This window comes from Orycteropus afer, unplaced genomic scaffold, assembly GCF_000298275.1.
Source record: "Orycteropus afer afer isolate SDZICR_OR568_19922 unplaced genomic scaffold, OryAfe1.0 scaffold00067, whole genome shotgun sequence".
NCBI classification, from domain to species: domain Eukaryota; kingdom Metazoa; phylum Chordata; class Mammalia; order Tubulidentata; family Orycteropodidae; genus Orycteropus; species Orycteropus afer.
This window is the reverse complement of record NW_006921654.1, coordinates 3765144-3792975: the sequence shown is the minus strand read 5'-3', so window position 1 is coordinate 3792975 and position 27832 is coordinate 3765144. Positions and strand designations below refer to the sequence as shown.

The 27832-nt window shown below is 55.4% G+C and overlaps 2 protein-coding genes across 2 annotated transcripts in view; one reads left to right on the top strand and one right to left on the bottom strand.

Moving 5' to 3' along the window:
* The window catches only part of ATP6V0D1 (ATPase H+ transporting V0 subunit d1), a 45983-nt gene extending 43225 nt beyond the window's left edge, over positions 1 to 2758 (top strand). The window contains exons 5-8 of the mRNA XM_007940252.2: positions 1960 to 2037; positions 2154 to 2330; positions 2431 to 2508; positions 2597 to 2758. Coding sequence (XP_007938443.1) covers positions 1960 to 2037; positions 2154 to 2330; positions 2431 to 2508; positions 2597 to 2758 — 495 coding nt within the window. The remainder of the gene's footprint in view (positions 1 to 1959; positions 2038 to 2153; positions 2331 to 2430; positions 2509 to 2596) is intronic.
* A 1455-nt stretch (positions 2759 to 4213) lies between these two features.
* On the bottom strand, positions 4214 to 9706 carry HSD11B2 (hydroxysteroid 11-beta dehydrogenase 2). Its single transcript, XM_007940393.1, has 5 exons — positions 9442 to 9706; positions 5744 to 5956; positions 5443 to 5628; positions 5196 to 5333; positions 4214 to 4629 (listed from the first exon to the last, which is right to left on the bottom strand). The coding sequence occupies exons 1-5, from the start codon at positions 9704 to 9706 to the stop codon at positions 4214 to 4216; spliced, it is 1218 nt and encodes a 405-aa protein (XP_007938584.1).
* Between the last annotated feature and the right edge of the window lie 18126 nt (positions 9707 to 27832).

Here is a 27832-nt window from a genome sequence, read left to right as displayed (position 1 = left end):
CTAGTGCTCTCACCCACCCTGCTAACAGGGAGGCAGGCCAGCCAGTCAGTCAGCCGAGTGTGTGTGGGGGTGGGTGTGTGCGGGGGTGGGTGTGTGCTTGTGCTCCTGGGGCTCCCACCCACCCAGCTGGCCCATTGCCGGGTTCCCTACCCTGAGAAAGGGTGAGGGGTGCGGCTGTCCCCCAGCCTCGCCCATACCCTCACCCTCACCCTCACCGGGCCTGACTGGTTCTAGCTAGAGTTGCTGGCGAGGGCTGCCTGGGCACTAGCTCATAAACATGGACCCAGTGCTGTGGGCACCGTGCCAGGGCCTCCTGCCTGTCAGACATCTCCCAGCCTAGTGGCCACAGATGGGAGATTAGGCAGACCCTCAGCCAGCTGACGAGTGGGAACTGTAACCAGCTGGTGCAGGAGCCACAGACTGGCCGACTCAAGGAGACGGGTGGGGTGGGGAAATGACCTTGGTACCTGGGCTTCTGGAGTCCTGCTGATTCTTAGCTGCCCTAACCTCCAAGGAGGGTCTGGGCCTATCCCACCAGACTCCCCCACCCTGGGGTCAGCCTTAGGGACCTGCACTAAGCATATGGGCTGGTGGCAGGGCATGGAGGTGTAAGGACCTGGCTGGTGGCTTCCTACACAGATAAGGAACTGCGGGCCCCACTTAGATAGTCCTGGGGGTTCAGGCCCAGCTGGTTTGGCTGGCCTTGAGGAAAGCAGTGGCTGGGGACAGGCTCCTAGAGAGACTGAACGACACCACTAAGCCATAGTGGGGCTTGGCAGCTCTCTCTGCCAACCAGACCCTCTGACCACTGGGAGTCCTCTGTGCTGGGGTCCATTCTCCTTTTCCTAGGTTTCTTCCTCTCTGACCTGCCCTCGACTTTTACTACTTGTAACCCCGGTGGTGACCCTCAGGCCTGAGCCAAGCTTGCCCGCTGCTGCTGGCCAGGCTAGCCTGGGCTCATGGACTCCTGGGTCTTCTCAGATTTCCTGTCTTAGGGAAGCAGAGCCTGCAGGCCCAGGGCAGCTGGTGGTGGGTGTAAGGTCTGTGCACCTTGAAGGGTAAACCACAGCTCAGAAGGCTCCCCGTGCCTCCTCAGCTCTCCCCTACGTCAGAGAATAGTCTTTAGCCTATGGAGCTGAAGTCCTTGTGACCATGCCACTGGATGGGACTGGAAGTGGAGGGGTCCATGCAAGGGAGCTCCCCACTGAAGCTCAAGCTCCCTTCCTTGGCTTATAGGAGTGGGAAGGAAGCCCATGCCTGGGCGGATCTGTGCATGAGTGCTGGGAGGCCTGGGCTGACACATCTTCCCCTCACGCCCAGCACATGCAGTTTGCTTGGGCAGGAAGTGCTTGTTCCCACCAGCAGCCGAGCACCTAGCCACTGACCCACACAGCTGACATCCTCGTTGTCAGTAACCATCCCTCGGCGGGATCTGAGCTGACGCTCTGGTTTTTGCTGTGTGCTGCCCAGGGGCTGCCTGAGGCACCAGAGGAGTTTTTCTCTGGCATGGTACAGAGTGGGCCAGGGGCTGGCAGATGTCCACCACCCACCCTGGCTGTCGCTGTGAACTCTCGGGAGTACCCTGCCCTCACTAACCGGTGGACACCATGGGCCTGGCTGGCTGAGGAAGAGGGAGTTCAGAGAGATTTGGTAGAAGGCAGGCAGAGAGAGCAGCAGGGGTAAGGCAGGGGGTCCCTCTGAGCAGTGGGGGGCACTGTGCCCTGAAACAGATGGTCAGCCAGAAACTGCCCTGTCACTCCTGGGTGTCAGGCGGTAAGCCTCTGCTACTTGACTTACTTGCAGTTGGAATTTGTGGATTTTCAGGGGCTTTGACATGAGGGCTGCCCTGGCCCATCTGTCATAAAAAAGGCTGGGGAGGGGGAAGGAAGTGGGAGAGGGAAGCCTACAAGCCCCCAGATCCTCTCTGCCTGGGCTCAGCAAACCCCCCGATCTACACAGGCCTACCTGGAGTCTTTCTACAAGTTCTGTGCCCTGCTGGGCGGCACCACGGCCGATGCCATGTGCCCCATCTTGGAGGTGAGTGCTGGTCTTCCTCCCTGCTGGGTGCCCCCCAGCTCAACTCGGGGAATGCCCTGCCCACTGACTGACCGCTGCCTCCCTCTCTCCCTGCTGCCTGCACACTGGCTCCCCAGTTTGAAGCCGATCGCCGGGCCTTCATCATCACCATCAACTCCTTCGGCACAGAGCTGTCCAAGGAGGACCGTGCCAAGCTCTTTCCGCACTGTGGGCGGCTCTACCCTGAGGGCCTGGCCCAGCTGGCTCGGGCTGATGACTATGAGCAGGTTAAGAACGTGGCTGACTACTATCCGGTGAGTGCCTTGGCTGTCAGGTTCTGGGTCGGCATGTGGGCACCGTGCCCTCCCCAGCAGCCCAATGTGCTCATGCTTCCCACCACTCTCCCTGGGCCAGGAGTACAAGCTGCTCTTTGAGGGTGCAGGCAGCAACCCTGGAGACAAGACACTGGAGGACCGATTCTTTGAGCATGAGGTGAGCGCAGGGCACATTAGGGCCGGCCCGTCGTGGGGAGGGTAGGTGGTCATGGCCACTGGTCTGGCACCCCTGCCCCTGTCCACAGGTGAAGCTGAACAAGTTGGCCTTCCTGAACCAGTTCCACTTTGGTGTCTTCTACGCCTTTGTGAAGCTCAAGGAGCAGGAATGCCGCAACATCGTATGGATCGCCGAGTGCATTGCCCAGCGCCACCGCGCCAAGATCGACAACTACATCCCCATCTTCTAGCGCCCTGACCCAAGGCTCCCCACGAATGCACTGCGTGTGTCTACATGTGCTGTGACGAAGCTCTGGGGAAGCAGCTGCCCAGCCTCCCGGCCCTCTCGGAGACTATCCTTGGGTCTGAAAAGGGGCTGCGCACCTGCTGTGCCCTCCCAGGACGGACCAAGCCCTCTCCAGAGCAAGGAGGCCCCTTAGCCCTGTGTTTACAGCCACTGACATGTCTGAGAAGCATGTGGTCACTTTCATGCCCCTCCCTAACCTGAGGAGCCCTGGGGCAGTGTGAGCCCCCTCTCTTCTCTGTGTGTCGCCCTCATGCCCCGGGGAAGGACAGAATGTGTGTGCGTGTGTGTGTGTGTGCTGGAGAGCTGGGGGACGTCGCACCACACCCTACTCCTTGAGCCTCATTCCTGAGATAATAAAGCTGCCCTCTCTGAGCCCATCTGCTCTCTCCTTTGGGCTCTACTGCCTCTCCCAGACCCCCATCTTCTCTCCTTACTCTTCCTTGCTGACCCCACCCCTGAATGAGCCTTCTAACCCCCTCTCTCAGCTGACAGCCCCAGGTTGGCCTTCTCCCCTGGCTGCCTAGATTCCTTGGGGAAGGGGGGTCTGGTGGATCACCACTGCCTCTGCTGGAGACTTAGATAGAGAAACAGGCCTATGGAGCTCAGGCTTGGCCTGGAGGGCCCCTGGCTTCCCTATTCGTTGAGCCCCTCCAACTTTCTGAGGCCCCCATATCACTATGAGGCAACCCAAACTGTGGATTAATGATTTCTTCGAGGTGGGTGTGGGGCGTAGAGGAATGTGAAGCACAGTCTGCCAGGGAGCCTGGTGAGGTCAGTGCCCAGCACCCTGGCCCCAGACTGAGCCTGAGGACCTCCCTAGGCAGTCGCTTCAGTCACACAGCCATACCCTGGCATCCAGACAACTAGGCACTCACCCACTCCAAACCCAGCATCTCCCTGGTTCTAGGAGAAATAAAAATGTCTCTTTATTTAAAAAGTGGCTATCTAGCAAGTAGGGTATACAGCCTCCCTGTGGCTCGGGGGCTTGGGGTGGATGGTTGGAGGCCTAATTCTTGAACCAGTCAAGAGGCAGTTGGGATTCACCCTTAGAATCTCGGCACTGAGAGGGTCCCCAGCCCACCCAGTCACGCTGTGGTTTGCAGAGGTGCTGTGTGGGGGGGTCCTGTCAAAGGCTGCACTGCACTGCACTCCCCATCCGTGTGGCAGTGGGGCATGGTGCTCAGAAGGGTTGATTTGGGCTCACGAAGCAGTGGAGAGGCCTGGAGCCTCCCTGCAAAACCTCAGCCTTGCTGGGCCTGGGATGGGGCACCCAGCAGCCCATGGGGCCACACTCTCTAGGGTGGGCTTTAGGACAGACTTAGGGGCTCACAATATCCGGGGGAGGGCCAAGGGTTCATGGGGCCTCCAGTGCAGGAGCAGCTGGGCCGTGTGTGCCTGCTCACCGGTCGGCAGCTGGGGAATGGCCTGGGGTCGGGCTTGGGTCTGGCGCTGCGTCCTGGGTGGGGGCGGGGCCGGGCTGGCCTGGCCGCAGCGCACGGGGCAGACAGGGACTGATGAAGAACGTCTGCAGGAAGCGGCGCCGCAGGCCCTCCGGCAGGTAATGATGGATAAAGTACATGAGCCCCAGGCCTCGGCCCGGGTAATAGCGGCGCCGAGGCTGCGCTGCCAGCAGCGCATCAGTGATGGCGTCTACAACGGGACTGAGGTCAGGGAGCGCCAGGCGCAGCGAATGCAAAAACTGCCCGTGCAGGTGTTCGATGTAGTCCTCGCCATAAGCCTGCAGCAGCTCTCGGGGCAGGTTAGCCAACAGCAGACGCTTGCGAATCTCCCACCGACCCTCGTTCAGCACAGACTCTGCGGAAGGAGATCAGGCCACGCCTCCAGCTAAACCCACGCCCACTCCTCAGCCTTGCCCCTGCCCCAGATAAAACCAAGGGCGCCCTTCTTCTCCACCGTCTTGTTGTTGTTGTTGTTGTTGTTATGTGCCGTCGAGTCAGCCCTGACTCATAGCGACCCCTCCTTGGGTTTCCGAGGCAGTATCACTATGGAAGTAGGATTGCCCAACCTTCCTTCCGAGGAGTGGCTGGTGGGTTTGAACCGCCAGCCTTCTGGTTAGCAGGCAAGTGCCTTAGTCTTCTTGTTAGGTGCCATCAAGTCGGTTCTACTCATAGCGACCCTATGCACAACAGAAAGTAACAATCGCCTGGTCCCGCATCACCCTCGCACGTTGCTGTTTAAGCCCGTTGTTGAGGTCACCATGCCATCCATCTTGTTGAGGGTCTTTCTCTTTTTCCGCTAACCTTCAGCTTTACCAAGCATGATGTCCTCTTCCAGGGATTGGACCCCATCGGAGACCCCACTAAAACCTCTATTACAGACCCTGCCCTTCATCTGGCCCCACCGCAGGCCTTGGCCCTTACCTGTCTTGAAGCAACCAGGCTGGATGACACTGACTTTGACCCCCCAAGGCAGGAGTTCACAGCTGAACGTGTCCATGAGCAGCACCATGGCCGCCTTGGAGGTCCCGTAAGCCGCCAAGCAGGGATATGGCATGTCTCCTGGGGGTGAATTGGAGGGCAGAGCAGCAGCTTAGCCTTGGCAAGGGGCTCCCCCAGGCCTCCCTCACCCCATGGTTACTGTTCCCCTCCAGTAGGAAAGGAGACTCACCAGCCGGGCTGCCCACAGTCACGATGCGACCCCTGGAGCGGCGTAGCAGCGGCAGGAGGCCCTTGGTCAACTCAAGTGCACCAAAGAAGTTGATCTCCATGCAGCTTCGGAATGTGGCCACTGGTGACAACTCCACATCGGCCACAACGTCATTGTGGCCCGCATTGTTGACCAGGCCCCACAGGCCTGAGGGCACAGAGCAGGGAGGTGAGTGGCAGGTCAGCCCAGGAGTGACTCTCCAATCCCTGCCCCCCTACACCCACTTAGCCACACCCTCTCCCCGTGGGTCCCATCCACTGACCAGTGTTGGAGGTGTGGGCCTTGGTGAATTCCAAAACACGGCTAATGTCCCCTGGCTTGGTCAGGTCCATCTGCAGCAGCTTTAGGCGAGGGGAACAGCAGGCACGCAGCTCACGGGCACCAGGGCCATCCAAGTCCAACACAGTAGCCAGCACCATGAAGCCCATGGTGTCCAGTTGCTTGGCTGCCTCCTTGCCAAAGCCAGTGTCACAACCTGGGCAAGGTAGGGCAGCCAGTCAACTCCTACTGTGGCCCAGGCCAGCCAGAGACAACCCCAGGGTTACGAGGATCACCAGAGTCAAGATGCGAGCTAGGCCCCTGGACACCCAGCCCAGGAGCAATTGGCAGCTCTCCCTCCTTCCTAAGCCCATGCTGTCAGGCTCTGTCATCCCTGTGGCCGAGCACCTACAGCACCAAGTCCTTCCCAGCTGTCATCCCCCTGACTCCCACAGCTATCCCATCAAGGATGACTGAGGATCTCACTTTGCAGATAAGAAAACTGAGAGCAGCGATGTTAAGTTCCTTGTCAAAGCCACCCAGCCGGGGAAGAGTAAGGTCAGGACTCTATCCCAGATGGGCCTGAGGCCCACTCCCAGCCCTGATGTCCTTCTGCTGTTCGATGCCAGGTCCCAGCACCCATGCACACAGCATTGCTGCAGCCTCCCTTCCTTCCTCACTGCCTTTGTCCAGGCTTCTCCTTCCTGAACCAAGATGCTGAAGCAGCCCCCCCTAGTCCTGTCTCATCTTACCCTGTTGGATCCACTCTCTATCTAGCAGCCAGAGGGACCTTTCCAAAAATGACAATATCTTTCTGCTGTTCAAAACCGTTCCAAGGCTCCCCACAGCCCTCAGGAAGAAGCCCAAGCTCTCAGCTCTTCGGGTCCCAGATACCCTGATCCCCATTCCCTTCCCACCCTTCCTATCCCCTGCTCTTGTTCCAGAGTTCAGACAAGCAGGGGGCCCACCACCACCTCATCCCTGACCTCTACCCTTGGAATTCCAGTCCGTGGCGACAGTGGCAGCTTCTCAGAGCCCTAGACCACTTGCCTCTAGGACAGGGACCGTGTGATAGAGTAAGAATAGAACAAACAGGCATTTGAATCCCTTTCTACACCCACCAAGCTAGACCTGAGATCAGTTACCACTCTTGGAGTCTCCATTTCCTGTCTTGGGTGAGTAGTGAGAGGAACCAGCAGGTAGAGGCAGCGTGGAGGTCAGTGGTGAGTAGTACCTGATCAGTGCCTGCTTCCTTACTTTTTCTGATCCTGGCTCTGGGGGCGGGGCCCAGCGGGGGGTGGGGGGGAGGCCATGGAGAGAGGAGGTTCTGGGAATCTGCCCCCGGGGGTCCTGCTGAGCAGAAGCCAGGGAGCACTCTGCTTCCCCTCCCCTGGACAGCTCAGCCCCCTCCCCATCTCAGCCCACCCCTCTGCAGAGGCAGAGAACAAAGCTGGGTGGGGGGCTGCAAGCTGGGCTTTGTCCTGAGGGTCCTTCTGGGGCCAGTCTGGTTGGGGGAGGGGAGTGAGCACGTGTGTGTCCGCTGGCCTCAGCTTCCTCCCAGAGCAGTTTCTCCATCACGGGAAACTGAGGCCTCCCAGAGCCTCAGCTCTGTGGCCCAGACACAGTCACCCATGCCTTGCACTCTCTTGCTCACCTGCACACACTCAGATACCAGTACATACCTCCAAACTGCCTGGACATTCACACTCGGGCTCACACTCACCAGACCCCCATCAGTGCACACATGTCCACGCGCATGCAAACCCACTCACCCCAAACCCTGACCCCGTGGTTGAGCCCTAAAGAGCTGAAGAGCCTGGGTCAGCTGTTCACTGAGGCATTCTCAAGGAGGGGTGGGTGGCATCCCTGGGGAAAATGGGACACAGTGCTCTTGGCACGTGACACAGGGCCTGGTCACCTACTTGTCCTGCAGCCAGGCAGTGAGAGGGAAAACCATAGAGTGTGTGGACGTGGGGAAAACTGGAAGCCTGCTCCGCCTCCTTGTCCAGGAGTGGGTGACAGTCCCCCCCCACACACACACACACATACATACCTCCAGGTCTTTCGGCCAGAGATGGGGGCCCCAAGTCACGGAACGTATCCCCTCCCTCACCTCACGGTCAGGCTCAAAGGTGGCAAAGTAACAATAGCAACACAAAAACCTGAGGTGAGGTTTCAGCAGAAACTGCCAGCTGGGTCCCTAGAAACCTGCACATGGCCTGTGTCCTGCTGAAGCAGCTCACAATTAGAAGGCAGCTGCCCTGTCCCTGGGGACAGAGCCCACAACTCAGTCCCTGCTTCAGATCAGGAGGGTCTGCCCTTCCTTCCTCAAACCTCTGAAATGGGAGTCTGCCAGAGCTTCATGCCCTGAATCTGGGTCCCTGAAACTGGGATTCCCTCAGGTTGCACACTGCACCTGAGTTTGGGTGTCTCTCATCCAGCCTGGGACTGCCTCCTCCATCTTAATCCTCTTTGCTGAAGCCCAAAGCCCTCATAGTCTTCTTACCTGGCATTCAAGGCCCCTTCTCAGGAAATACCACCTCACATCCCACTGCACTTCCATAGCCAGGCTGGTTACTGACTGTCTATCCCCTACCCAGGCCACACACATTCCTGCCTTGAGCTTTGTTCCACATCCTTTATTTGATCCCAAACACTTTCCCCACTCCACCTATCTCCATTCATCCTGAGGGCCAGTTCAAGGATCTCCTCCCAGCCCCACCTCCCAACCAGTCATGTGGGGCCCCTACTAGATGAGGTCTCTGAGAAGTCAGTTTGGTGCCTGCCTCCAGTCCAGGCCCAATGAAAGGACACAGCCCACAGCACCTGCCCAAAGCCATGGGGTGGGAGGAGAGACTAGGCTGCCCCTCCTCCCATGCAATGGAGCCAGTGCCCCCTCCAGAGGAAAGCCCCTGGCCCTTTTCCCCCTCCCCACTTCCGGCTGGGCCTCCAGCCCCCCTTCCCCTTCCTCGATCTGGTGACAGATTTATTCCTCACTCCAGACAAAGGGAGTTCAGCCAGGCGGCTGGAGGCACCTGAGCCCAGCTCTCCAAGACCTCCTTCCTGGGCACTGAGGACCAGGTGGGGGACGGGGCACTGGGGACTGAGCGCAGCTCTGGACCACTTCCTCAGCAGGCTGGGGAGAGGGCAGAGAGGGACCTGAGAGACGGCCGAATGCCCAGGGCCCCTTCCTGGTGATCTCAAGCTTCCCTGAACGTCAGGGATCCTAGCCGAAGCGGGTGTCCCGGCTCCCCATCTAAGCTCCTTCCTCTACCCCAGACGAGAGATGGGGCATCCCACGTGGGATGTAGGCAGAGGTCAAGGGGTGACCCATCTCAAACCCTCTGAAGCCCCTCAGAACACTGTCTCCTGGCTCTAAGATGGCTCTCTTGGGGAGGGGCACCGCAAAAACCTCTAAAGCCCCAGGAGGGAGCCCCTTCCTCAGCCACCAGTTAACCTCCTCGCACCTGCCCACTCCCTGCCTCACTTTCTCTCCAACACTCCCCATAGCGGCAGGTAGGAGTAACCCGGCCTTAGGGAGGTGCCAGGAGCTTCCTGCGTAGCTCGCTCCCCGCACCCTGGGAGGGAGGACTGTCCCACGCCGCGTGCGCTGGGGAACCCGTCTCAACCGTGCCCACGGGGAGCCCTCCGGGTGCTCAGTCCCGCCCTGGAGCCTGAAGTCCCCGCGCTCCGCGCACTCACCGGTGATGAGCACCGCGCGAGTGGCCACGGGCAGGCGCGGCGGCCGCGCCAGGCGGGACAACGCGATCCAGCCGGCAGCGGCCAGCACGGCGAGCGCGGCCAGCGGGGGCAGCAGGCGCTGGCACAGCCAGTCGAGCACGGCCAGCAGCGCCAGAGCCGCCAGCAGCGGGCGGCCCAGACGCAGGTCTGCGCGAAGCAGCTGCAGCAGCGCGCGGGCCGCCACGAGCAGCCAGGCGCCGCCCGACGGCCAAGGCCAGCGCTCCATGGCGGTCGGGCTGGGCTAGGCTGGACTAGGGCAGGGGCTCGGCTGGGGAGCGGGAAGCGGGGCGCGGAGCCGGGGCGCGGGGTGCTGCAAAGCACTGGTTTAGGGAAGGAGGGATACTCGCTTTCTCTGCTCGCCCTCGGGCCGAGAGTATAAAGAGCCCCGGGGGCGGGGCGAGGGCGGGGCGGGGCGGGGCTTGCCTCCACGTCTGTCCCCGCACCCCCTGCCCGGGCAGGTGCCCCCCCAGCCTCGCCCCCGAGCCCAGATCCGCTTTCGAAGAAGCCGGAGCAAAGTCACAAAGTTGCTGCGCGCTGAGGAGCCGCCTCGCCGCGGGCATCGCCGGGGAAGCGCTGGTCGGTCCGGCCCGTGTGCCCTGCACTCGCTCACCCCTTCGCCCACACACACGCACCCTGGGCCGCTGCACCGCGGCTCTCAGGTGAGCACACCCAGTTCACACTCGCTCGAGACACTTGAGGACACGCACAGTCTCCATGCAGGCTCCGCACACCGACAGCACCGCCGGCCGCCGGAACGCCGGAGGGAACCAGTCCGCCCTCCCCCGCCGCTGGCAAAGGCTCCACGCTCACGCCATGCGCTCACGCCATGCTCCCTCGCGCGCACATACCTGGACGCGTGCTCTCACCTAAGCTGCCTGCGGCCACAAAACCAACCTAAAGCGCGGGCTGGATGACCGCCGGGATTCTTGGGGTCCTGTGCCTCGCCCTCCTGCTTCCCACTGGGGCCCAGCCCTGGGGGGTGCAGCGATCTCACCTCCTCCTGCCACGCAAATGTCTATAGGTGGGGTGAGTGGATGGGGAGTCAGGAAACTTCTAGGCCTGCAGTTCCCTCCAGCCCATCCCCCACTCCTGACACTCCAAGGGCCAGATCCATGAGGACACCTGGGAAGTCAATGAGGGGGGCATCCCCAGGGCCCAGTGTGCCTTGGCCCATGGGAATAAAGTGAGTGGACATGTGGACACATGTCCCTGCCTGAAGGTCCGTGTTTGTGTGTGGCCTGGCAGCCCCCCACCCTGCCCACCCCTGTGTCTGGCACCCTATGCCTGGCATCCCTGCCAGGGCTCTGCTAGGCACTGGGAGTTGGTGCCAGTACCTGGCTTCCAGGCACTCTACATAGGGGAGTAGGTGCGGTCCATGACAGAGGGGGTTCCTGCTTCCTGTGGGCCTCCAGGCCTTTCCCAGTGCCTTATCCCTGCCCTCTCTAGGTTCCTCTCTAGGTCCTGGAGTCCTTGTCACCCCTCTTGGCCCTATCCTGGTGCTCACACTCTTTCTTGGGTGCCCAGGCTCTGTGCCTGGGCTGCATGGTAGTATCTCCTCCAAAGCCTTCTCTGCCATCTAGGTGTTCCCCATGCTGGCCAGGAAAATCTCAGGGAGGGCCTAGGAGACAGACCCACCCACATGGAGAGACTCTAGGTGGAGGATCTATCTTGGGCACTCCTGGGCTCCCACCTATCCCCCTACCCATCAGTACAGATGACAGGCTAGCCCTGGGCTTGCCTAGGGAGGGTGTGTGCCTGACCTTGGGTACGTGACCTTGTGTACCTGTGTGTATATGTATTTGTGTCCAAGGGGCACCATAGCTTGTCTGTGCAAATATGGTTATATTTCTCCCTGTGCCATGACCCTGCATATAAGTACATGGAGGTATGTTGTGTATGTTGTATGCATTTTCCATGACTCTCTGGCTTTCTGTCTGGTTCATCTGCTTCCAGAAACTCAGGGACTCCTTTTCCAAAACCCACTGCTTCCTGTTGTCCTGAATCTCTCTCTCAGGCTCAGAAGCGGACCCTGCACCCTTGGCCTGGCTTCCTGGTTTGAGCTGCAGAGCATGGTTGGATCCCCCACCTCCAGGTACCTCACCTGTAGTCTGGCTGTTGCTTTTCCAGCCTCAATCCATCAAAGGCTTCCCCTTGGAGCTGGGGAGGGGGCTGGAAAGTGGGAGTCAGGGCAGCCTTCAAGGCCAAGGCCACACAGACAGTACCAGCTCTTGCCAGAGCAGGAATTCAAGGGCAGTATGGTGGGGGAGGGAAAGCAAGGTGAGGACAGGGATTGGGAAGCAGGGTCCAGGACTGTCTTGTGAAGGAGCTATGAAGAATCTTGATTCACAGGGAAGCCCACGGTGGGGAGGCAGAGAGAGGGCTTGCCTTTGGGTCTGGAGTATATGATGACTAGAAGGAGGGGAGGTTTCCAGCTCAGCTTTTGGGACTCTGTGACACCTTGGGTAGAACCATTAGTCTTGTGGGTTTGGTTCTTGGGACTGGATGATCTGCCACATTTTTATATAAACTGCCCCCTTTTCCAGCCCCATCGTGCCAGGAGGCCAAGGCCTCCTTATTCCCAGGACCTGTGCTCTAGCCTCTTATGACCTCCTCGGGCCAATGACCCCTGAGCCTCATCAGGTGGAGATGCTCTGGAAGTACAAGGTGGCTCTAAAAGTAGGTGGTGGTTCTGGCAGTCACGGCTGGGAGGGGCCGGCCCAGCCCTGTCGGAGGCCTGGTGCCAGGTAGCGCCTGCCTGGGGCCAGAGAACCCGCCTCTGCGAGAACCAGGAGCCTGGGCTGGCAGGGGCCCCCAGGGAAGAGACGGGGAGGAGGGTGCAGGTGCCCCAGGAGATAAGGCAGGACCTGGCAAAGAGCGAGGAATGAAGGGCAAACCAAAGGAGCAGAGCACTGAGCCACCCCTGCCCCTAAGCTGTCAGCCACGGGTCTCTCTTAGTGCTTTGCCTGTCCCCTTGGTCAGAAACCTGACCGTAGGGCTTGCTGAACTCTTAGCATGCCCCATCCTCTGGAGGACAACTCCTGCATTGGGGGACTTGCCAGTTGGCTCTGGTCTGCTCCAGCTGAGTCCAGTGGCTCACTGGCACCATCTGCTGGCCATTTAGGGAGAGCATGGTTCTGAAGGTGGACGAGGCTAAGTGATTGCTAGATCATGAGGGGAGCGGAAGTCTGGGGTGGGGGGAGGGTGCCAAGCGAAAGTCTCCAAAAGCCTCCACAGCTCTGTCCTCTTACCATACTAGGGTTACGGGCTAGCCAAGGGCTCCCTTACCACCTCCTCTTCCCTCTGTGGTGCAGCTCAGAGGCAGCAGAGTTCCGAGGAGGCCCTGCCCTATACCTAGCTCACCTGGCCCCCTCCCCCCTGCAGGCACAGTGTGGCACCTCTCCCTGCCAATGACAGAAGCCCATCCCTCCTCAAAGACAGCAAACTTTTATGGCGCTCATACTGAGGGCCAGGCCCTGTGCTGGGCACTGTGGGTGTGGCAGCTAAGCACAGGTGCCTCCCCAGCAGCACGAGCATGGCCTCTGGCCTCCTTCCTCAGTGACCACAGTTCAGTCCTATGTGCCTTCCTCAAGCGTTGTTCTTGAGCTTTTTCTCCATGTCAGCCATCGTTCTCCAGTGTGGTCCATAATCACTATCTCCACTTCTCCAATCCAGCCTAGCTTCAGCCCCCACCCCATGCCCTCACCAAAGGTCACCAGTGAATGACCTTTTAGTCTCCAGATCCCATAGGCACATCTCTGCCATCAGCTAACTTGACCTCCTCAAAGCCTCTGCCCTGCTGGCCACCTCTTTGTTGCCCCAAACCCTTCCTCCCTTTGGTGCCTGTGAATCCACCCACTCCGGGGTTTCTTCCTGCCTCTCTGGCTCCCTCAAGCCTCCTTTGAGAGCTCCTCTGCCGTGTGGGTGAACCTCTGACCATGGAAGACTGTTACTCCTCCCGCCCCTCCTCCCCACCATGAGCTCATCTTCCGACTCACATGTTAGCAACTCCCATGTTCAGTCTCCAGCCAAGGCCTCACTCTGAACTCCAAGCCCATGTGTCCAGCTGCCCCTGGACGCCTCCCTGGGATACCCAAGGGCCTTTACACTTAGCATGTCCAAAACTGGCCTCATCTTCTTCCCCAGTTCTGGCTACCATCCCCTCCCCACCACATCCTCAACTTCATTCTATGCACCAAACCCCCTTTCTATCCCAATCCCTGGGCTGGGTACAGAGACCTTTATGTTGTTGTTGGGCGTCATCAAGTCAATTTCAACTCATCGCGACCCCCATGAGACAGAGTAAAACTGCCTCACAGGGTTTCCTAGGCTGTAAATTGCCAGGTCTTTTCTCGCTTGGAGCCTCTGGTGGGTTCAAACCACTGACCTTTCGGTTAACTGCTGAGTGCTTAACCATTGCACCACCAGGATGCCTTATAGCCTTTTATAGTAGCAATTGTTATCACCATTTTACAGCCAAGGAAACTGAGGGTTGTAAAGGTTAAGAAAATTGTTGAAGATTACCAATTTGGGTACCCTTGAGTTTGAATCTTGGACCAGCCTCAAGGCTCAAATGCCTGGGCTCCTGAGAACTGTTATAACGCAGGGCCGGGCTAGCCTCATGCGGCCTCTGAGACCTTATTCTGAGGGCAAAGGAGAGCCTGGGAATGACCTCGAGCAAATGAGCCCCTCTCCTAGTGGCAGGGAATGTTTTGAAGAAGGGGATCAGAGTGGAGGTCAGAGAGTCCTGTGGGTGCATCCAGGTGAGAGACAGAAACAGATCTGTCTCAGGCAAACTGAGCCTGAGGTGCCCGTGAACTTGAAAGGCCTAAGGCCTGGAGGCAGCTGGATGACGCTGGTCTCCAGCACATGACTCCTGTAGCCTGGCAGCCGGGGAGCTCACTGATGCTGACTGCTCAGCTACAGTGTCTGAGGAGAGGGGACTATGAGATGCAGGAAGCCCGGAGCATTCACAAGCTGTGTCCCAAGCTATGTCTGGCACCCTGCTCTGCACCGCTCCTTGCTGTCTCCAGGATGGACGGCAGATGTTTGAGCATTGGGGCCACTGAGTTTGGGAAACACTGAGAGAATGTGCTCTGCAGGGTTTTCTGGATGGGCCCCAGGGGAAAAGTGAGCCTCCGCTGAAAGCGTTTAGGGGCGAGATTGGCTGACTCCGGGGCTTCCCAGCCCTCTGGCGCCTGCAGGGTGGCTCTCAGTTGTTAACAACCCTCAGTGCCATTCACTGTGGGCCTACTGTGCGCTAGTTCTCATGCTCAACTCGCCTGTACGACCCTCCGGTCATCCGTAGAAGCAAGTACGACCATGACTCTCTTCCAACACAGGAGGAAACAGAGAGGCTAAGTAACGTGTCCTAGGTCACACAGATGCCCAGAGTGTCTGCCCTTAACCATCAGATCACATGCCTCCTGGCCTTCAGCCTAGGAGGCTGGCATTGTGCAGTGGGCAACAGCCAGGGGAAAAGACTGTCAATCTTTTCTCCTTTGCTTCTGGGTTAGAGACATGTCTCCCCACGGCAGAATTAAGGCAACTTGACTGTTAAAACTAATTCAAAACTTGCTTCCTTACAGCTTCCATCACCCCTGATTCAGGCCTTTTCTTGGCAGAACAACTGCAAAAGATACAAAAATTAGTTGCTGTTGGACGGCTGGTTTAATTTATTTGCATATACATAATTCGGCCCCACCCCTGGTGGCTAATACCCTCCCTGGGGAAGCTTGGGCTGTTTTCTGATTGCTGGTGGGGAGGCCTGTGTGTGTTGTTTTTTTAAATAAACTGAAACCAGATGGAGGGGGGTTTTGTTCACAGCCTTGCCTACGATTTTCTCCAGCGAATTCCTTGAAAAGCCAACCTCCCATGAGCGGTGCCTAGGCTCCTTGGCGGTCCCTCGCTGCTGGTATGCAAAGAGCCGAGTTGGGTTGGTATTCTAAAAGTGAAAACAAAAGGAGGAGAAAAAAAGCTTCTTGGCCCAAGGGCTTTCCAAAATGTGGGGTCATCTCCTGGTGGAGCTCCAGTTTTAGGCCTGTACTTATAATTTCTGCCCTCACTGCTCCCTCCCCACCCCTGTGGTAGGGGCTGGGTTGAAGTTAGTATCACCTGGACCAGTTGGTAAGCTTATGGATTCCAAGCATCCATTACACTCCATTCACTGAGCTTAACTACCTGAATGAGACCCCCCACTCTTAGGGTGGGTTGATTTTTGTAGTCAGTGGAGAGGGTTAAACCCTTAAAGAGGCCCAAACCTGCCTCCATCCTGGCAAGGCCAGCCGCTCAAGGTAGTTATCAAAATATTTTTAAGCGAGGACAGCGTAGCCTGGGGCTTTGCACTGGCCCTTGAGCACCTCATTAAGGCATCCTTTGTTCAGAGAGACAGGCAAGCACACCCCCTGGTCATGGTAGCAGTTGTTTGGCATTTTTCTTTGGAACGTGAATCAGGTATTGTCAGAGCCAAGTATGACCCAGTCCCCAGGCAGAGAGAGCCCTTCTTTCTCAACTCTGACCTTCATTCCTTTGGATCCCGGGCTTTTTCAGATAATTGTGTCAGGTTACATAAGGTTTTGTGATATGTACACTCAAAGGAAATTCCACTGGGAGCAAGCCTGAGAGGTTCCGGCATGTAATTTGCTTTCAAGTATTCAAGGAAAAATTCAGGTGTCTCGCCCTGCACATTTCTGAAATAAAAGAAGTAAGAACAGCCAACCACTTTGCATCCGTGTGCCTTTCCCCATAGAAATGAGCAAGCGAAAGATATATTTCACACTGGATGGGCATACCCCTCTCCGGGGAGCATGTGCAGGCCAGGCGGTGGGGAGGTCAGAACACAGCTTTCACCAGACTGCCCGAGGAAACATTACCAACCCAGGATAACTTAATTTTTTCCCCTTCTTGCATCTTAGGTAACACATGTGGTAAATACAAGCCTTCAGTTTTCCAAGAAACATAAAATAAAACCCAAAAATTATTGGCAGAGACGTTTAAAACTCATTTGGTCCCTAGCTCTGTAAGCACATTTTCTGCACGCCTTGATTTTTATGTCATTCGCCTCCAAGGGATGGCCTTCTGCAGCTCTGTTGCATAAGGTGCTGTTTCCAAACACCTTGTCCCCAGCTTAAGACACAAAGTAAGTTTTATCTAGATTGGAGAGAGTTCTGGAGGGGTGACATCGTGTTCCAGGCTGTACTGGTTACAGTCAACAGTAGGAAAGCTGCCAAAGTCTGCTCACTGAGGAAGCTGAGAGAGTATTCTAAATACCAAGCGGCACTTCTTTCTTAAAACACAAAGCAGTCATAAAAATCATTTAACAAGGAAAAACTAAAGGGAGGAAAATGTCTCAAATGCAGCAAATGAAAAAAGAAAACTTTACAAAAGACATGGAAAAAAATGGATTTATTACATTGAAGGGATGTAAAAATGTCCTAGTTGACTTTTACAGCGAAAACAATTCAATAAGTGATTATTTACTTTACAAAAGGCTTCACGAATGAATTCCTATACGTAGCAAGATCATTTCATTCATTCATTCATTCATTCAAGAACCATTTATTGAGGGCTTACTGTGCTATGCTCCAGGCTCTGCGCTAGGGAAGCAATGGTGACCAAGGCAGAGGATCACTCCTCCCCTAGTAGTCACTCTGTCTGCCTGGAGGGCAGCCCCTAATCAGATCATTACACAGTCAAGGAGCCAAGGAGCCACTGCCTGAAGGAACAAGCTCTTTTATTCTGGAAGTCAGAGGAGGCTTTCTGGGAGCGAGTGATGTGCCAGGCAGTGAGAGCAAAAGCCTTGTATGAGGAGGGAACCCAGGTCCATGGGAAGCCAGTGGGGCTGCAGAGGTCAGCTGGAGCAGAACAGGAGGTGGGGATGGGGTGGGTGTCTTAGAGACTGCAGCCAGGGGAGGAGGGAGAGGTATTGAGGGTTGTAAGCAAGATATAAAATAATCAGTTGGGGATTTTTTCAAGACTGCCCCAAACTGTGAGGAGAATGGATTGATGGGGTGGGGGAGGGGGGAGAAGTCCCCAGAGGAAGCAAAGAGACCAGTCAGGCGGCCATTGTGCTTCCCATGGGGACAAGCCAAGTGGATGGGCTGACTCATCCAGGTCCTGGAGGAGAGGATAATGTGACCCAGATGAGGGGGACTCAGAGGACAAGAGCTGTGGCTGACCACTTCGGGCCGAGGCTAATTTAGTCGTTGTCATTGAATTCCATTGGTTAATGAAATGGATAGCATTATTTCCCTGCAGAAAGACAAGGTCTCTATTATATATTGGGAGCTCTGGTAGCATAGTGGCTAGGGCACTTGGCTGCTAACCAGGAGGCTGGAAGTTCAAACCCACCAGCCACTCCTCGGAAGGAAGATGGGGCAATCTACTTCCGTAGTGATACTGCCTCGGAAATCCAAGGAGGGGTCGCTATGAGTCGGGTTTGACTCGACGGCACATAACAACAACAACAACAACAGATTATATATATCAGTGATGACTATTCACTAAACACTCGCTGGGTGCGGTTCAGTGGTAGAATTCTCGTCTCCCATGCAGGGGATCCAGGTTCAATTTCCAGCCAATGTACTTCATGCACAGCTCCCAGTCTGTCAGTGGAGGCTGGGGCTTGCCATGATGCTGAACAGGTTTCTGAGGCGCTTTCAGACTAAATCAGACAAGGAAGAAAGGCCTGGAGATCTAGTTCTGAAAATCAGCCAGTGACATCCCTGTGGATCGCAATGGTCCCGTCCACGACTGGTTGCGGGGATGGCACAGGTCGGGCAGTACTGCGTTCCATTGTGCGTGGGGTCGCCATGGCCGGGGGTCGGCTCCACCGCAGCCAACAGTAGTAGCAACAGTGTGCTTTAGAGGCTTGAGGCGCCTTCTGGGGGCTCCTCAGAACTGTGTGCAGGAGCTGTTACCCAGTTTCACATAAGAGTGGACTGTGATTCAGAGAGGTTAACGAATTTTCCCAAGGTCACATGGTGGCTGGCAGGAGTAGGAGCGACATTGGAAGCACTGACCTGCTTTGGGACAGGTGGCAGGGCCCAGGAAGCCCAGGGACTGGGTCCAACTAAGGATGTGCTGCTGGTTCGAAGCCTAGAGCCAGATAAGCTGACTCCGCCAGCCGGAAGTCTCTTCTGGCAGGTCCAAGGAGTCCCGTCAGCCAGCTCTGAATCTTGTCTCATGTGTGCAAGCCCTTAAAAGCACAGATGAGCTTCTTCTCCCCTCCACCCTGAGCTGGCCTGCCTCGCGGGCCAGAGACAGCAGCTCTGGGCAGGAATAAAGCCAACTCAAGCAGCTTACTTCTGCCCCAGAAAAATGTCTCCCGATTTTATAGAAGTTGGCCAGGGGGTGGGGACCCCAAGGGAGGGGAACCGGGAAAGCACTCCAAGGAAAGGGAACCCCGTGGGAAACAGGCTGGGATGGAGAAAATGCTGCTGGTTCCAGGAGCTGCAGGGTCTACCCAGGCCAGAGAGGTGGACGGAAGCCACTGTGCAGGGTCTTGGAAGCCATGATTTGGTGCTGCAATTCATCCTAAAGGCAAAAGGGAGACCTGGAAGGATCTCAAACAAAAGATTGATGAGGTTGTGTTTTCAGGGTAGAAACTTTCTGTCATCTGCTTGCCTAGGAGCAGGTGACGTGTGGCCTTCCTCAGTTGGTGATGCCCTAGACTGTGTCTGATTCTGGACTGGGCACCATGACGGACTCTGGTAGAAAGTGACTACGTTTTGCTTTTAAAAAGCAATTCAGGTGGACGGAACCACCTTCTCAGAGAGCCTGTGAAACCGACATCAAGGGAATCTGAGCTGTCACTTGGCTTTTTATTTCAAATGAAACAGCTTTAACTGGTTATATGTACATGCACTTAAAGGAGCCTTGGTGGCACAGTGGTTAAGGGCTTCACTGCTAACCAAAAGGTTGGTAGTTTGAACCCAGCAGCTGCTGCTCTGAAGAAAGATGTGGCAGCTTGCTTCCATAAAGATTGAAACTAACAAACTTACTGCCGTCAAGTAGGATCTGACTCATAGCGACCCCTCCTTGGGTTTCCAAGGCAGTATCACTACGGAAGTAGATTGCCCCATCTTCCTTCCGAGGAGTGGCTGGTGGGTTTGAACTGCCAGCCTTCTGATTAGCAGTCAAGTGCCTTAGGCACTATGCTACCAGAGCCTTGGAAACCCTGTGGGCCAGTTCTACTCTGTCCTACAGGGTCACTATGGGTTTGGTTTGGTTTTTGTGCACTTAACCCTGTTTGAAGGAGCTCTGGTGGTGTAGTGGTTATGGCATTTGACTGCTAACCAAAAGGTTGGTTGTTCGAACCTCCCAGTCGATCAGCTGATCTGAGGGAAAAAAATGAGGCAGTCTGCTTCTGTGAAGATTTGCAGCCTTGGAAACCCAATGGGGGTCGCTATGAGTCAGAATCGATTTGATGGCAGTGAGTTTCGTTTCGTAAACCTGTTTGAAACCCGTATTTGCTTTCTAATTTTCTGTTAGTTTCTATTAGCAGCTGTAATAAAATTACCACAAACGAATTGGTTAAAGCAACACCAATGTATTATCTTAAGTTTTGAAGGCTGGAAGTCCAGAACCAGTTTCACTGGGTTAAAGTCAAGGTATCAGTGGTGCTGGTTTCTTTCAGGGGCTTTAGAAGAGACTCCATTTCCTTGCCTTGTCCAGCTTCTTTAGGTGGCCTGCATTCCTTGCCTTGTGGCTCCATCTTCAAAGTCAGCAGCATTGTCTCATCAAATCTCTCTGACCTCTGCTACAACCATCACATCTCCTTCACCCACTCTGACCTTCTCATAAGGATCCTCGAGATTACATTAAGCCCACCCAGTAATCATACCTTGAGATCTTTAATTTAACATCTGCAAAGGCTCTTTTACCATGTAAGGTAACAAGAGCCAAGGCTCTGGGGATTGGTTGGAGGATATCTGTTCCGGATCCCTGGTGCCGCTCTGTCAGAAATACACCACAAATGGGATGGCCTTAACAAGCAGGAGTTTATTCTTATAATTTGGAGGCTTTAAGTCCAAGTTCAAAGTGCCAGGATCTAGGGGCTGGGTGAAAGCCCCTCAACCTTGGGGTCCAGCTCTGCTTCCTGCTCCCTGCCCACTGGCACTAGAGGCGTTTCTTCACTCAGAGAGCTGCTGGCTGCTGAGGCTGAGAAGCCCCAAGGTTGACAAGTAAAAAGGCACAGTCCCAATGTAACCAAACCACACGGCAGCCATTAATTCAAGTCCGTTGTAAGTCCCAAGGTCGGCAGAGCATAGCAGGCTGCTGAGCAACAACACGGCTACATGCAGGGTCCAAGCGTGCCATAGGCTAGAGACTATTCCCAAGGCTTCTGCTTATATACAGGAAGCAGACCACATCCCAAAGGCAGCTACTCAGCTGCTTGTGGTAGATCCCACCATGGAGTTGACTGATAGTCTCCTCACAGGGAATAACTACCACCAGCTGCCCAGCCACTCAACCAGGCCCAGCCAAGTTGACACACAAACATAACTACCACAACATCTTTGGGAAGTTATTAGATGGCCTAACACCACTTTAACAAATAAAGAGACAGAAGGATAAGCCTGGTTGCTGGGAGGAGAATGGACTAGAAGGAGTCAGGTCAGGAGGAGAGGAGGCTGCTTCAGGTTTAGTAAGGAATATTTTAGTGGCCTGGGCTGGAGTGGAGCAAGGACAATGGACAGAGGACCTATTTCAGAGGAAGAATTGCCTGATCTTGGGGACTATCTGGATTAGGTGGACAAAGACTAGGAACAGGGACATAGGAAGATGAAACCCTGGACTTGACTGAATGCATAGATGGAGGTACCTTTAGAGAGTCCAGGGGGAGGAACAGGCTGTGGCCAGGATGATGAAGTCATGTGAGGATATGTTGCATCTGAGAACCCATGGGACATCCAGAAGAGGTGCCCCAGAGGGAGTGGACCCAGGGTCTAGACACTGTGACTCCTGGGCCCCTCCCCTCTCTGTGGGCATCAACCTTGATTTCTGGGTTGACCCTGAGTTCTTCAATTCCAGATAAGAGTTGAGGAGTCATCTTGTTTTTCTGAGGCCAGAGTAGCATTGACATTTATTTCCAGTGACCATAAATGGGAATTGAGCAGTCCTGCTAAGAATTTAAATCATAAGAAGGTTAAACCATTTGCACAATGTCCCACAACTGGCAAGTAACAGCAGAAGTTGTTATGTTGCTTTTATTTTTTTGCTTGTGACCTATAAATTTTAAAGATAGCAATGTTTTCTGTCCAGCCTATTCCCAGCAGGTAGCCAGCTGCTCATCATTTTCAGGGCCTTGGAGATATGAATAGGGCAGCTAGCAGAAGACACAGGCACTTCCTGTCACTTGAGAAAGCCTGAGCTCAGGTGAGAGTCCATTCCAGGTATTTCCAAGGGGAAGGGAAGAGAGAACTCTCAGGGACAGTCAGGTTCCATGGGAGGCCCCTGACAGGGAAGCGGAAGGGAGGCTGCAGACCCTGGAATTGGAGGAGCGGGGACATTCCCCCACAAGGGTTCAGGTCCTCAGAGAGCACAGCCTGGCAAAGCCCCAACCCCAAAAGCCATAGCCCTAGTACCAGGGAGGACCGATGACCAAGAGGGTGCCTGCCCCTTGGACATTTGTTGCTGCAGGAGCTCATGAGTTCTTGGAATGACTTGGGTAAGAGGATGGAGACCAAGACTGAATTTCCCACCAGTCGGAAAGACGGAACCTCCCAGGAGGACTTATGTCAATTTAAAGAAAATAAAGACATGGGATGTTTTGGCTACATATTTTTAGATCTTACAGTTCACACTTTATATTATGGTGTACCTCTCACTGCTAACCGAAAGAAAGGGCGGCAGTTGGAGCCCACCAGCAGTTCAGCTCTGGAGAAAGGACCTGGTTGGTGATCTGCTCCCACAAAGATTGTCGCCTGGAAAACCCTATGGGGCAGTTCTACTCAGTCCCATAGGGTCGCTAAGAATAGGAATCGATTGAAGGCACATAGCAACATCTTCCCCTTAGATTTTAGTCTTCCTAAATAAAGCAGGGGCCTCGTGGGAGTCCCCCAGGATATGCCCAGTGCCCAACACACACAAGAAGTCATTAAAGTTTGCAGAATGACTGGGGGGCTCCCTGAGACCATAAGTCTCAGGGGAGAAACCGGGTGAGTGGGTAGGGGCGCTTGGGACAAGTTGGGATGTCAAGAAGACAAGCTGATAATCGGAGGTGTAGTGAAGAGGGAGGGACAAGACTGCAAGGGCGCCAAGGGGTTTCTGGCGAGCCCCTCCCGGACCTGATTGCCAGCGCGAAGTGACGCGGCGCTGTTTGGCCGCTGTGGGGCGCCGTAGCCCGCGCCGTTGCTAGGGGAACGGGCCCAGCGCCGGACGAGGCCCAGCCTGCCTCGGCCAGGCCCGGCTACATCGCCAGCCTGCTCGAACCGGGGCTGGAGAACTCCCCCGCCCAACCTCCGTCACGCCGCCTGGGATGGGGTCCCGCTTCGGGGCGCGTCGTCGCTGGGTCCCGGGGGCCGCCTCGTCTGCGAGGGTTTGAAGCATGGCCGCCCAGGGGAGGGTGAACGGTCAGGCCCCGGGGCTGATCGCGGGCTGACCTTGGCAGGACTGATCGGGTTCGGCCGCCACCACGCGCAGGTGAGTCTCTGCCGAGTTTTTTCACCTCCAAGTCCCGCCCAAACTGGGTCTGGGGCCGCCCGGGGTTGTGGCTGCAGCCACCTGGCCGGGCTCTAAACTCACTTTGGCCTGGAGCTCACGCGGCCAGGCAGAGCGCTGGGCGTTCTGCCATCATTCATCAAGTTCACAGGTCTACACGGAGCGCCTACTGTGTGCAAAGCCCCGTGCCAGCGGGGCCACGACGCAGTCCAAACAGATGCGGCCTGTTCTCCAGAGCCCGTAGCGTGGGAGGGGGGTGAAGGGGCTAAAGCAGGCGCCAGATCCATGACTGACGTGATTTCAGTCCGGGATCAGTGCTCTGGGGATGGAACGGAGGAGGGTGGGAGGGAGAGTCTGCCTTAAAAGGTGACTTCTAAGTTAAGACCCGAAGATTGTAAAGGAGCCAGCACTGTGAGCAAGGGAAGGGTATTTCTGGAAGAGGAAAATGCAAAAGTAAAGATCTGGCCCCGCAAAGTACTGTTGGGGCAGGAGGGGGTTTCACCTTTATCGTGCTGTGACAAGGACACCATTGAGTTTAGATGAGGTTCAGATTTTGACAAGGTCTCCTCACTGTGGCTGCCGTGGGCCGTCCTAATTTGGCCAGCCTAACTGTGCCCTCTAAGGGGGGCATGATGGTTCTGAGGAACAATTCTCACCCTCGGTGCAGGAGACCTGGCTTCGATCTCCAGCCAGCGCACCCCTTGGATAGCCACCAACCTATCCATCAGTGGGGAGCTCTGGTGGCGTAGTGCCTAAGGCACTTGACTGCTAACCAGAAGGCTGGCGGTTCAAACCCACCAGCCACTCCTCAGAAGGAAGGTTGGGCAATCTACTTCCATCATGATACCACCTCGGAAACCCAAGGAGGGGTCGCTATGAGTCAGCTCTGACTCTACGGCACATAACAACGACAGCAACATCAATCAGTGGAGGCTTGTGTGGTATTGTGACGCTGAACAGGTTTGAATGGAACTTCAGACTGAGATAGACCAGCAAGAAAGGCCTAGTGCTTCCGAAAATCAGCCATTGAAACGCTGTGCATCACAATGGTCCAATCGGCAGCCGATGGTGAGGATGGTGGAGGACCAGGTGGTGTTTTGTTCCATTGACAGCAGCTGACAACAACAGCTGTGCCTTCTGGAGGAACATGGTCTCACTCAGCCTCAGTGTTTTCATCTGTGAAAGGGGGATAATGGTAGGACCTACCCGGAGAGTTTGTGGGATCGAATAAACTACACACAGTTCTCTCAACGCAGTTATGGCAGTGCCCTTGAAATGCTCGCGATGGTCCGATGGTCGTTGTCTTCATAGCGCCGTAGGGGAGCAGTGGTGGTGGCTTGGGGTGAAGATGGTAAGCAGTGGCTCAACTTCCCCTCCTGGGGGAGACCTAGATTCGAGATGGGTCAGGGGTGGTCCCCGCATTTGTGGAATGTGTGGTTCATTGTGGGAGACTGGTTTGTAAACACATAATCACCAGATGTAATAAAAGCCACAGTGGTGCTTAATTAGCCAGTTTTTGGGTTTTGTTTTGATTCTTGTTTTTCTTTCTTTGTTCTGTCACTACTGTTTTCTTAATGACAGTTGCGTGGTGGGTGTTCCCAAGGCTTGTGCCTACAATCATGTGAGCTGATTTCCTGGTTAAAATCAACAAGTCTTGCCTCCCTTTGTGGGCCTTTTTTTTCTGCTCCATGTTTTCCCCCCCGCCTTGTCCTTTTTCCTTGGCCCAACTTGGATCCTAAACAGTCTGCAGTGGTTGTTTCGGGAGGAGAAAAGCTCAGAAAATGTTTGCAGACCGTGTCAACTCAGGACTGACTGAGGGAGGCTTCAGGCGTGCCTTGCCCCAGCATCAAACTCGTGCTTGTTGCTTATGGGGGGGGGGGGGCAGCCACATCTGAGACCAATGACTGAGGAGGGCTAGGGAACGGTTGAAATTCCAGTTTGTTTCCTTGGGAGCTGTTCATCCCTTAGTCGAACTATATTTGCTGCTCAGAATCTTAAAGCCAAGGACTTTTCTGGCACCTCTGGGGAATTTTAATAGACGAAGTACTTGCTCCTAAAAGTTCTTTTAAAAATGACTTATTGTGTTATAAACCCATGTGCACCATGAACCAGTTTCTGTCCAGCCCCCCTTTCGGTGGTTACATTGAGTATCTTTTAAATCTCGGTGAATATTACATCAAAATGTAAATCCTGGGGGAAAAAAAAAAAACCTGAAAACTTGTGGAGAACTAGCCATAGTTCCATAGTTCCACGGCGGCAGCCATAAACCCTGTAGCAGAAAGAAAAGGTGGCTGGGAGCAAAACCTTCCTTAGCGTGCACCTTCCCTTTTTGAGTTGTGGGAGTCACAGGGAGCCTCGCTGCCCCCGGCCACGGCGGCGCCTCTGTGTGCTGTCTGGCTCCCGCTTTCACAAGACTTGGTTGCCGCTCGAAGGGGGTTTTGTGGCTCTTCCTTATAGCTCTGTAGCTGAGCGACCCAGAATCACTTTCAAAAGTGAGGGAGCGTTAGCTGAACGCAGTACTCTTTTTAGTAGATTGTTAGGCGGCAGTTCCTTATTTGTTTGGCTCGGTGCAGTGCACAAGGCAGCCAAGTGGGGCCAGGCGGGCAAGAGGTGATTCCCCTGTTATTTGTTATTTGACTTAAGGTGTTTTCAAAAGCTGTACGTGCACATAGTCCAAAAAAACCCTCCAAATGATACCAAGGAGTGCACAGTAAAAAGCCAGTCGGCGTCCCCCAGCGCTCGGTCTGCCGGCTCTCCTTCCCCGGGCTGCTGCTCTGAGTGGTCCTGTGCCCAGCCTTCCAGAGAGAATCTGTGCCGCTAGGAGCCTAGATGCCTCCCTGACCCCTCTGTTCGTAGTCGGTAGCACATTACACAACCACCCTGCACCTTGCTTTCTCATTAACCCTGTGTCACAGATCATTTCAGACCTCGTTACTGGTGTTGCCAAACACTGCCTTGTGGGGATGTGCCATCATTTGTTTAGATGTTTTTTTTTATCTTTTATTATCACAAACAACGCCACAATCAATCTTTGTGTCGTTTATGAGCATGCGTGTAGAATAAACACCAGACGTGGAGTATCTGGGCCAAAGGGCATATGTGTTCTAAAGTTCGGTGGCCATTGCCAAGTTGCCTTCCAGCTAACTTTTTTGAAAGAATGAGAACGAAAGAGACCCAAAGAAGTGATGTATGAAATTGGCCAGGGGTCCCTCAGTGTGGAGCGGCCGTGCCGGAGCCAGAACCAGGCTCTGTCTCCAGGCCCAGCTCTCTTCTCTGGCTCCAATCTGCCTCTCCCTGGTGGTGGCTCAGGTCTCCCTGGCGCTCCGAGTCCCCGTTTCAGCGCTGTCACCTTCTCCTCCGACCCCATCCCTCTCCCACCCTAGTTCCCCAACCTCATCCCACCCCACCCCACCCCACCCCGTGCCCAGACTCTCTTCATTGATGCAGTTGATTCTTTCCTGACCTCCTATGGGAATCCAGGGATGTCCATAGCCTCTTCAGGATTGGGACTTTTCACCCCGATAAGCACAGGGCTGCTGGCCTGCTGTCCTCCCATGGCCACTTCTGTGCTGTGACGTCACTTCCCTCACACCTCTTCCCCACCATGGCTAGGAAGCTTTATAAAACATCAAGCACCATTATGTCCTGCCCTGCTTTAGACCTCTGTTGACTCACAGTGGCTCTTCCAGCAGTGACTCTTTCCAGCTTCCTCGCCTGGCCTCCAAGCCCCCGTGTGCTCTAGCCCTCTGGGGTCCTGTCTAACTGGGCCCCTGCCCTTCCCATGCATACGAACCTATCTGTCCCATTGCAAACCCATTCCCATGTGCTGCTTACAGGATGACACCAGCACTGCAGGGATGCCAGAATGCTTGCTTACCCTGTTTCTGTTGATATCTGTCAGGGTCCCCAGAGAGAAAGTGCCTGAGGACAGGAACCCAGTCCATTTGTGTTTGTGTCCTCTTTGCACTCGGGGCTGGGCCCCAACCCGTTCCCAGTGGGCCCAGGTGTGAGAGCCTGAGCTGGCCCCACTGCGGGGGAGCAGAGCCACACACCCTCCAATCTGGTCTCCAGGAGAAGTGCTGAGAGAGAAAGGCAGCCATGGGAATCTCAGGCCTGGTGACAATGCTTGGGCACATCTGTGGGCCTTAGACCCCATCTTGGATCCTCTCTGACTGTGATAGTTCAGTTTGCATGTCAACTTGGCTGGGCCTGGTTGAGTGGCTGGGCAGCTGGATGTAGTACTCCCCATGATGAGACTGGTAATCAGCTCCATGGTGGAATCTTCTGGGAGCAGCTGAGTAGCTGCCTTGGGGAATGTGGTCTGCTTCCTGTATATAAGCAAAAGCCTTGGAGAATGGTCTCTAGCTTATGGCACGCTCGAACTCTGCACATAGCCGTGTCGTTGTTCAGCAGCCTGCCATGTTCTGCCGACCTTGGGACTTAAAATGGACTTGAATTAATGGCCTGCCTTGTGATTTGGTTACATCGGGACTGTGCCTTTTTACTTGTCAATCTTGGGCTTCTCAGCCTCAGCAGCTAGCAGCTGTCTGAGTGAAGAAATGCCTCTAGCTCCAGTGGGCTGGGAGCAAGAGGCAGAGCTGGACCCCAAGATTGAGGGGCTTTCACCCAGCCCCTAGAGCCTGGCACTTTGAACTTGGACTTAAAGCCTCCAAACTCTAAGAGAATAAACTCC

Coding starts and splice junctions, on each gene's coding strand:
- HSD11B2 (XM_007940393.1), bottom strand. CDS start 9,706: ATGGAGCGCTGGCCTTGGCCGTCGGGCGGCGCCTGGCTGCTCGTGGCG. Junction 5,957..9,441: donor TCGCGCGGTGCTCATCACCG/GTGAGTGCGCGG, acceptor TACCTTGCCCAG/GTTGTGACACTGGCTTTGGC. Junction 4,630..5,195: donor GCCTGGTTGCTTCAAGACAG/GTAAGGGCCAAG, acceptor CTCCTTCCGCAG/AGTCTGTGCTGAACGAGGGT.